This window comes from Coffea eugenioides, chromosome 9, assembly GCF_003713205.1.
Source record: "Coffea eugenioides isolate CCC68of chromosome 9, Ceug_1.0, whole genome shotgun sequence".
Taxonomy (NCBI): domain Eukaryota; kingdom Viridiplantae; phylum Streptophyta; class Magnoliopsida; order Gentianales; family Rubiaceae; genus Coffea; species Coffea eugenioides.
In genome coordinates, this window is record NC_040043.1 from 5,628,546 (window position 1) to 5,639,181 (window position 10,636).

The 10,636-nt window shown below is 34.0% G+C and overlaps 2 protein-coding genes across 2 annotated transcripts; both read right to left on the reverse strand.

Moving 5' to 3' along the window:
• Nucleotides 1–574: 574 nt before the first annotated feature.
• On the reverse strand, nt 575–4,104 carry LOC113782055 (serine carboxypeptidase-like 21). Its single transcript, XM_027327967.1, has 14 exons — nt 3,956–4,104; nt 3,637–3,791; nt 3,448–3,524; nt 3,253–3,363; nt 3,042–3,144; nt 2,925–2,962; nt 2,728–2,832; nt 2,274–2,357; nt 1,854–2,111; nt 1,677–1,742; nt 1,443–1,558; nt 1,032–1,145; nt 801–846; nt 575–658 (listed from the first exon to the last, which is right to left on the reverse strand). The coding sequence occupies exons 1-14, from the start codon at nt 4,102–4,104 to the stop codon at nt 575–577; spliced, it is 1,506 nt and encodes a 501-aa protein (XP_027183768.1).
• A 1,832-nt stretch (nt 4,105–5,936) lies between these two features.
• On the reverse strand, nt 5,937–10,113 carry LOC113782056 (serine carboxypeptidase-like 20). The gene is made up of 14 exons (XM_027327969.1): nt 9,968–10,113; nt 9,709–9,854; nt 9,478–9,554; nt 9,276–9,386; nt 9,059–9,161; nt 8,932–8,969; nt 8,731–8,835; nt 8,045–8,122; nt 7,565–7,810; nt 7,381–7,446; nt 7,131–7,243; nt 6,691–6,804; nt 6,136–6,181; nt 5,937–6,020 (listed from the first exon to the last, which is right to left on the reverse strand). Exons 1-14 carry the CDS (start codon nt 10,111–10,113, stop codon nt 5,937–5,939), a joined length of 1,473 nt encoding a protein of 490 aa, XP_027183770.1.
• Nucleotides 10,114–10,636: the final 523 nt, after the last annotated feature.

Sequence of the window (10,636 nt, forward strand, 5' to 3'; positions counted from 1 at the left end):
TTGAATTTTACACTAGTTTGTTAGAGCATTTAATGTTAAAACATAACTTTAATGCTCTTTTTAAAAATTGAATGAAGGGTAAAATTAAGAGGTTGGTCTTTTTTCATCTCCCTTTTAAGACCATGACAAATAATTTGGGACAACCCAAAATAGAAATCAAGACTAGTAAAATGGGATGGAGCCATGGAGGGAGTGCTTCTTTTAAAGTTTCCTTGTTTTAGAATTTTAGGTAATTACCCTTTTTCTTTCTCATTTGTGCTTGTTAATTACTCTTATCCGTCAAAATGATTAGTAGAAATAGAAAAAAAAAAATCAAGGAATAATTTCCTCTGAGGTTTCTGTCTGTTTGGATAGGAGATTATTTAGAATAATTTTGTAGATTAATATTGTAGTACTTTTTATGATTTGATATATGTGAGATAAAAAAAAAATAGTTAGAAAGATAAAAACAAATCAAATTAATTTTTTTGCAAATAAGAATTTATCCAAAAACACCCACATTATAAATGTTTATTTGTTTAGCAGCCGTAACTTTCCACAAAATCTGACTAGAATTCATGATATGATGAATAGTTCATATCCTTTCTCCTTCCAACCAACGGCTGTAGAAATGCAGTGACTCCCGCGGCTTGTACTCCGGTACCGTGTGTCCAGCCCCCTGCGTATACCATATCCATGCATAGCCATTGTTAATAGTAACATTAAGGGCATATTCTATCAAGAAACTTCATCTATAGTTTGATAAGCAAACTTGAGCAAGAGGGAAACAAACAACAAACTTTCTATGGAGAATTTTGTACCTTTACGGTGAGAAAAGTCAAATTATGGGCATACTTTTGTAAATACCTGCAAATAGAGACCATATCTCTTTGATTAAAAGTTTTATTTTGTCATCATCCACAGCAAATTTAACATAAAAGTGAACAACAATTTCTGTTTCAATAGAATACATTGACCTCCCACGAATATTATCATGAAGCTTTGTAACCAATCTGGTCATTAGAAAATGGTAAAAATTAATTAGAGGGTACCCGGCAATCTGGTGATTAGTCATCCAAGGCCTCCATTCGTCCTCAACCTTATAGCCGAGGGAGGCGGTCCATGCTTCGGTTCCGGTGAATGGGACACACATGTCATGATCCCCACTGTGGATAATATACACATTAATGGTGCGTCTAATAAAATTGAAACTTAAAATTTGAATTCTAAACTGTTAAGTCGTTGAATTGTTAAGTACTAAAATTCTATCATTTGAACGCATTCTGCGTTAAATGATAAATAAACAGTTTATCACTTATTTGCTAGAATAAATTTTGTTTAGACAATTCAGACCCATCTAATTAATTAGGATGTTGTATCATTTATTGTCAAATACGTCTAAACATGTTAAAATTTGAATCCATTAAATTTTAGATATATGTGCAAGTAGAGTTTCAAGTTACCTGTAAATGAGAGCACGATATCCTTTGGACGTAAGATTGTGGTGGTAGGAAAGCATGCTTCCGGCATCATGGTTATATTCTAAGCCAGCCAAGCACAGGTTCCAATTTCCACTTTTCTAAGGATTTCATCAAAATCAAGAGAGAAGATTAACTGAAGCAATATTTACTGCCAAAAATTGATTATTCTGAAAAACGAAGGCACACAGGAACATAGATGGAGCTAGGTTGATGTACCGGACTAGCATGAATGGCCTTCCTCACAGCTTCATCGTTCAGCCATGCGGTTGCTACTTCATCATTCTGTACTTCGATCAAGAAATCCCATGTACTTAATTTCTTTCATTGTAATCTAAACATAATCAAAAGGAAATGCATGTACATTCAAGGAATTTTTGAGATAATTAAACTTACTGTGCATGGAACGGAAACTCCTCGGGCTTGGAGTGATTGAGTTAATTGTGGCCATGTTGGAACAATCCCGTCTCTCACAGGAGCTCGATAAGGCCATGCACGACCAAACATCCTCTTTCTCACCGGCAGAGGCTTATCAGTCTTTCCCAGTTCTTGAAAGCTTTTTGGTAAGCTTGTATTCTTTGTGGACGTCGCTTCAGGGTTTTTCTTGTGATAGCACGGTTCCAATATATCATACATGTTCAACCCCATAATCAACTGACAATAAACAACAAAGAAAAGATTAGCCTAGCCTTTCTTTTCGTGTACATGAAACAAGTGATCCTTAATTAACTCGAGAGGGATTTGTTTGATAAATCACGTATCAATTAGCTATGGCTATAAAATATGAGAGTAAGTGGAGGAAAGCTTCTTTCTCACCTCTGCAATTTTTGCGAGTGCAGTTGTACATTGAGTTTTATCTTCATTTCTCTCGTAGTTCCCATCGCAAGCTACTTCTGCTTCCTGCATTTGCATGATTTACTTCTTTACTAAAACATTTTTCAAAAGAATTGCTTAATAAACTACGTAATCTTTGGCGAGGACACATTGGATTCAGAGTTTTAGGGTCTTAGGCTCTTAGGGAAAATTCAATGCTCAAATCTAATTCCGACAGTTGGAGGTGAGAAGGGTCAAAAGAAAAAGGACACATTGGATTTCTGTTAGTTATACTGTTTGATTATAAAGATTTTAGTGTGATTGTTGTTCTAATAAATTTAGACAAACTTCTGGTATCTTATTTATTTTAAGATAAGGTCATACTAATGAGACATGGGGAAAAAAAAAAAAAAAAAGCAATGCAGCACTAGAATTATTATTTATCAAGTTTACTTGCCTTGAGAAGCTTATCGGATATAATGCCCATCCCATGTACAAACTGAATTAAAGAGTTCAGTCCATCAAATTCCGAATCGCAAAGTCCATTTCCGATCATGTATCCCTGCATCAATTTACAATGTAATTAAGCGATTACCTGCAAATCATTTTAAATTCAGCCAACCAAGAATCTCTTGTACATTAATTGTTAGCCACCTTTAAATTGATTTTTGGTTTGGCACCTTTTCTAATTCCTGCATAAGTTGTAAAGCAAAAAAGTCAAAATCTAGAAGCCAATTTGTAGAAAAATAATTGTCATGATGATGAGGGTACCTTTGGCCACTCTAGATACAAGAGTAGGTACATAAATGCCAGCATAAGACTCCCCAGTGATGTAAAATGGATTGGCTTGAAATTCTGGATATAGCTTAAACCACTGGTTTGATCCAAGAAAAGATAGTGTTATTAATTGTTGCAAGAGAATTTGAGCAACCATCTTCATCTACAATGCAGTCTACTTAATCGCTAATAATTTTCCCAATACCTTGCGGAGAAAAGTATGAGTGTCCGAGGCTGTTTGTAAATCTCCAGTTGGAATACTTGGGTATGAAAAGCCAACCCCAGATGGAGAATCCAAATAGATGATGTTTGAGACCTGCATGGCTCAGAAAATAGGAGAATTAAAAGAACATTTGCAAGATTTTGACTTCCAAATTACACTACTTGGAATCAGTTTCACCTTAGACCAGCTATGGGGGTTGAGATGCAAAATTGGATGCTCCCCTTGTTTCTGTGGTGCTTCAAAGTTAAAGGGTCCTGCCAGGAATTCCTTGATCAATTCGCATGAATGGGAAGGAAATTCAGTACAACAACTGCATGAAAGATACACACGCATTTGTGTTTGTAATTGTGGTTGGAAATATGGTACCATGTTCGTACACAAATCCATCAAAGCTAGAGCAACCAGGTCCACCATTAAGCCATAAGACAACAGGGTCTTTCGATGGATTTCTTTCTGACTCGACAAAATAGTAAAAGAGGTGTCTTCGAGTTGGATGACGCTGACCTTTGAATCTCACATACCTTCAAACATTTTTGCATGTAACGAAAAGCATGTAAGTAAATTTTTACGAAATCAATACCAACAACTAGCATTGGATGCGGAGGCACCTAATGTTCTATTACTAATCAAAAGAAAAACAACTTCAAAATCAAAATAGCTAGAAATTACTGATATGATAATGTACCCTGAATAGTGTTTTGAAGGGAAAGTGCCATTAAATCCAGGCAGATGTGTGATAAGGGATGCTTTAGGTGCTGCTTCAAGAGGATCAGAAAACAGAACCACAAGGCTTACTACTAATATGCTGAATAGGTAGTGTTTAGGGACATCCATGAGCGGATGAATAAGAATATGTTATTCTTGAGTGAATGCTTAGAGAGGAGATTAACACAATTGTGCTGATTGCAAAGGAATGAGGATTTAAGCATGCATGATACAGAAGAATAAAGGAGCACAAAGACTAAGGATAGCTAGGAATGAGGAGCCAAAGGATATCCACAATAATGTAGTTTACAAAATCGTCTTTATGCTAATTAGTTCATGAAATAATGGGATTTTATTAACCAATCTCGGACAGTAGTTAGATGACATATATAACACCCCCTCTAATGTTACTTGTATCCATTGGATTTTAAATAAAAATAAAAAGTATCTATAAATCAGGAGTGGAAATAGCTAACGGAATAAGATGATAAAGAAATATGATAATGATAAACTTAACTCTAGTATCAAAGGTCTTTCATTATGTATGTTAATGGGTCAAGTCTTACCTAAATCCAACTCAGACCCAATATATTTAGATAGGATTTGGGTTTAATTTGTTAAACTCGAATCCTAATCAAATCCAAACCCTGCGAAAGAGTCGTAAGTTTGGGAAGGGTCTAATTTTTTATGATCTAGAGCAAAACTCAGATCTAAATCGAGTGCTCCTAAACCCATGTATGTGTGTGTGTATATATATATATATAATAATTTAATATTCTATGTCATTGTCATTGTAATTGGTACAAAACCTATTCAGGAGTAGGAGAAAAAGTAAGAGCAAACAAATGAAAAATTGAATAAAGATGTAAATGAAGTTTTGAAAATAGATAGTTTTAGTTGATAATAGTTTTTTTCTTTGAGTCCTTAATAAATTCAATATCTTGAATGTTAATTTTATTATTTAAAAATAAAAATTGAATGGTATTTATGTTATTTTTGAACTCTATATATTTTTAAAATATTTTTACTTTAGTTCTTCACTATATGTTCACAAAAAATATCCATGGATGCCCTCTAGATATCCAAACCCAAGAGGGTCCAAGTTTGGGTTTACTTTTTTAAACCCATATGGGTTTGGGTCTAACTCTGAATTCAACTATAATTTAATGGGTCTAAATTTGGATAAAAATGAATCAATTTAGACCCTTTCCATTGATATACCTATCTATCATCTTTGTATTTTCTTTATGCAAAATCTTCTGCATAGTAAATTGTTTAGTAGATTATTTGTCTGCGTTTTCTTGCATGATGTAACAAATCAAATTCATAAATCTTGAATGATTTGTTGTTTAACAACATCAATTGTCTATTTAGGAGAGAGAGGATGGGGGCTGAGTAGATATAGTCTCTACCAGCCTTTGGTGTCTACAAAAATGTACAGGTATTTTCTGCATGGATTTTCGTAAGTTTGATCTGTACCCAAAATTTTATTAGGACAGTATTAATTTACTCTAAATATTTTCACTTGAAGCACCTTGATGAACAGGATCTTATACTTCTTTTACCATTAATAATGCAATTAGCGGAAAATCACATTTTTTGTTGAAAAATCCTATACTAAGCGGCATACGAGTTTAAGCGACAGAAACAGACTAAAAGATGGCTCACTGCCTTGACATTATGGATTCCCATGTTTGTATTTATATTTAGAAATGTCGTGATTTTCAATCGCTCTTTATAGGTGGGCTCTTTTGGTTTAGTAATCAATGCTATAGTTACAAAAATATTTAAGAAGTCAGAAATGCATTGCAGAAGGGAGAAACAAAAGAAGTGTCACAGCTTCCCGAAAATCAATTCTACTGGGAAGATGAGTTCTTTGTACATCCTTTTTTCTTATTATTTTTATTTCAATACTCATGATTTTCCCTGTAATCAAACCCCATGTTGATGTTGATAACCCATCATATCTTTTGTCCTTGCAGCCAACGGGTGTAGAAGTTCAATGCCTCCTGTGGCTTGTACTCTGGTACAGTGTGTCCAGACCCCTGCATGAATTGATAATCCGTGGTAACAAAAACACAAAAAATGGCGAATTTGAACAAGAATTACTATGTTTTGTAAATAATAGAGAAAAGCATAAAGTAGTCCACAGATTCATACCTTTACTGTGAGAAAAGTCAGATTATGGGCATATTCTACTAGATACCTGCAATAGGCACCACATCCTCTTTGTTAATTTACTTTCCTCATCAAATGACAAGGCAAAATTTTGTTACAAACCATGGCAGAAACCTGTTTTGCCAGTCAATAAAATTGACCTCGCACGAAATTTTTCACAATCCTAGATAGTTACCTCTGTTCCAATTTTGGAATGCATAATCACTTCACAGTAAATCATGTCATATCCTACATTGATGATTGAACCTCTCTAGGAGATATTTAGATTCGTACTATCAACTGTTCACAAATTCTTATTAGTAACATATTTAGATTCTTCTATTCCCAAAAAAAAGAAAGGAGCATATTCAGCTCTACTAGTCCTGCTGGAGCAAACAACCTAGTTTATAACCTATTGATTTATTGTTGAATTGTATTTAAACGCAGAAGATAGATCTTCACCAACAGTTTCCCAAGATTCAATTGGAATAATAAAAGATAAATTCTCTCTCAAAACCAAATCAATCATAAACAAATGGTAAGAATTTTGAAGCGTACCCAGCAACTTGATCGTTAGATAGCCAAGGCCTCCATTGGTCCACGACTGGATACCCAAGGGAGGCAGTCCATGCTTCAGTAGCAGTGAATGGGATACACATATCATGATCCCCACTGTGAATAATATACAAGTTTTGTCAGTACAAAAGACTTTCAAATCTAGAAATTTTGAAATGGAAAAAGAAGGCTTGGAAAAGGGTTCGGCATAGTTTCTTTTTTTTTTTTTTTTTTTGGGGCAATGTGGGCATAGATATTATATGCCCAAATTTTTATTTATGGTCTTACTAAGTTCTTAAATTACTTTCTTTAATTATTCTTGGAAAATAATCCAATTTTTTCCGGAAATACACAAATCAAAGGGTCTGCAATTTTTTTGTGACAAGATAAACTGCCCATTTAAGTTCAACATGTGTGCAAATTAATAGCCTTTAAATTTTTACCTATAAATGAGAGCAGGGTATCCAGCAGATGTAAGATTTTTGTGGTAGGGAATCATGCTTCCTGCATCATGATTATATGCAAGGTAATTGCACAGGCTCCAACTTCCACTCTCCTGAGGATTTAATCATGTATATCATCAGAAGAATAACAAAAACCATCTATTTACCGCTCGAGACTTGTACAAAATAAAAATATCAAAGACAGTTTGATCATGTGTAATCTAGCAGCTAGCCATATATTTGTACGTACCGGACTAGCATGAATGGCCTTCCTCACTGCTTCAGTGTTCAGCCATGCAGTTGCTACTTCATCATTCTGTATTTTGATCATCAAGAAATCCCATGTACTACTTAATTTCTTTCACTGTAATCTAAACATAATCAAAAGGACATGTATGAACATTCAAGGAAGTTTTGAGGTAATTAAACTCAACCGTGCATGGAACGGAAATTCCTTGGGCTTGAAGAGATTGAGTTAATTGTGGCCATGATGGAACAATCCCATCGCTCACGGGAGCTCGATAAGGCCATGCACGACCAAACATCCTCTTTCTCACCGGCAGAGGCTTATCAGTTTTTCCCAATTCTTGAAAGCTTTTTGGCAAGCTTGTGTTCTTTGTGGACGTTGTTTTGTGATAGCATGGTTCCAGTATGTCATATACATTCAACCCGCTCACCAGCTGATCATGATCACACAACCAATCAATTCAAGTTTAGGGTGGTCAAGAGTTTAAGTTAATTTAATCAATGATATATAGCCTTTTTTTTATATATAATCAATGAATCATTTGATAAATAGTTAACTTTAGGGAAGTTTTTTGTCATTAATCAATCATACTCCAATTAGTTGATGTATTAGCTTAATCTCTTTTGATGATCTAAAAGATGATTATTAGTAGGGAAAGACATCTCACGTTGTCGATTTGTGAGACTTTTTCTTTGCAAGGAGGGTCTTGGTGATCGTAGTCCCCCTTGCAAGCAGCTTCAGCTTCCTGTACCCAAGGGAAAAAAAAAGCTTCAGCTTCCTGCAATTGCTATGAGAATTTAATATCTCAGATTGTGTTGATAATCTGGGTGTTAGTTGTAATTTAAATCAGTTATGAACTCTTGTAGTTTTGAGTTATTTATAATCTTATAATAATAACTAGTTATTTAATCCATTATTTGAATGGGATTGCACATAATTTGTTGAAAGATTTTAAAAATGGAAAACTATAACTTAGCAAGGTATAATTGATACGAAAATATATAAGGTGTAAATCAATAAATTGATTGAAAGTTACTATAAATAAGGAAGTGAGAAAGGAAGAGAATTAATTATTACCAAAAAAATTTTCAAAAAAAAAAAAAATATATATATATATATATTAAAGAAGTCCATGTAGTGAAAAAAAAGAAAAAAAAGATAGTTCACTTGACAAAATATGGATACGTTAAACACATCAACCTTATCATATAGAGAACTAAATATTATTTTATAATAATAATAATAATATTAAAAAATTGAATGTTATTGTAAGGAAAGGAAAACTTTCGGAATTAATCTTGGCACTAAAATAGTCATTCTAGTTTCATATTTCCACCTAGTTTTATTACTTGCCTTGAAAAGACTGTCAGGGATGAGGCCCATTCCATGTACAAATGCAACATAACCATTGTTTACATCAAATTTAGGATCACAAACTCCATTTCCTACCAGATAACCCTGTAGCAATCAGATGGCAATGGAATCAATTTATTACACAAATGATGATCAATTAAAGCACAGCCCATCAAAATGTTGTGTACCAATATGGCCTACCTTGAAATTGATTCTCGGTGTAACACCAGCTTTGATTCCTGCACAAAGGAAAAGTGTCACATTCTCAAAGCCAATAAGCACAGATACAAGTGTGTTTTATGTGTGTGATGGACATATTTGAGGGTACCTTTATCCACTTCAGTTGCAAGAGTTGGTATATAAACACCAGCATAAGACTCCCCACTCATATAAAATGGATTTGCTTGAAACTCTGGATATTGCTCAAGCCACTGATCATTTCATTCGAGTACAGGTAGTAATTAATTTGTTGGAAGAAAATTTATATCTTTGTACTTAAAGTAATGAAGTCTCAAGGAAATGAAATCTTAATGATCAAACTGTACCTTGAGGAGAAAAGCATGAGTATCAGAGGCTGTTTGAAAATCTCCAGTGGTAAGATTTGGGTATGAAAACCCAACGCCTGATGGAGAATCCAGATAGATGATGTTTGAGACCTGCAGGGCTCAGAAAAACTTTAGTTACAAGATTTTGAGTTTACCCAGAAAGAAAAAAAGCCCCTGATTGGATGATGAAATCAAATCACACCTTAGACCAACTATATGGATTGAGATGCAAAATGGGCAACTCCCCTTGACTCTTTGGTGCTTCAAAATTGAATGGTCCTGCAAGGAATTAATTCAAATGATCATCATCTCTTATAAAGAAAATCGATTTAGTTAGTACAAGTGCAAGTGCATGGAAAAACCAGACACCCCATTGTCTCTCTGTTTCATCAAGTCAGACTGAAAATTTGGTAATGGTTAGAAAAAAGAATACCATGTTCGTAGACAAATCCATCAAAGCCAGAGCAACCAGGTCCACCGTTGAGCCATAAGACAAGAGGGTCCTTTGACGGATTTCCTTCTGATACTACAAAGTAGTAAAAGAGGTTCTTCTGAGGATTCGAATCGATGGTCACATACCTTTACACATATCAATTTAGGGCGTCATTATCACTAGAATGGAAATATGAAATGTTTGCAATTCAAACAGAAATTAGAGATATATATATATGTACATAGTTCAAAGAACAAACCCTGAGTAATGTTTTGATGGGAAAGCACCATTAAATCCAGGGAGGCTTGTGACTAGAGCAGCGTTCGGAGCTGCTTCAACATGACAAGATAACAGAAGCAAGATGCTGACTGATATGCTGAAGAGGAAATATCTTGAGAACGCCATGGCCAACAAGAAGATAATATGTTTTTTGCTCGGAGAAAGAGAACAACACACCAGTGTATATATAATATGGCAAGGTTTTAAGAACAAAACTAATTAGATATTGAAAAACATGCAAGGGGGTACTAGCGTAAAAAACGGGTAATTGATTCTGAATTTTCCAATTAGATATTGAAAAAGAACCTAATAGATAGAGGAAGTTTTATTTTACTCAAATAAAAAATTAAAAAAGGAAATTAATTTGGGAGGCAATTGTTTCATTTATTTGAAAAAAACTATTAAAATAAAATCAAGAAATTTTCCAAATTTGTGCTTACATCAAAACGAGTTTTTATCTGTAATAAGTTCTTAATAAATTGGATTCCAAAGGAGAAAACATAATAAATAATGGAGAAATTTCAAAAAAAAAAAGAAAAAAGGTGCAACTAATTGTACAAATTAAATGGATCATAATCTAAAATTTAAATGTCTGTCTAATGGGCACTCATTAAGCTATACCTATTAGATTTTTTGAAAAGTAAGATTA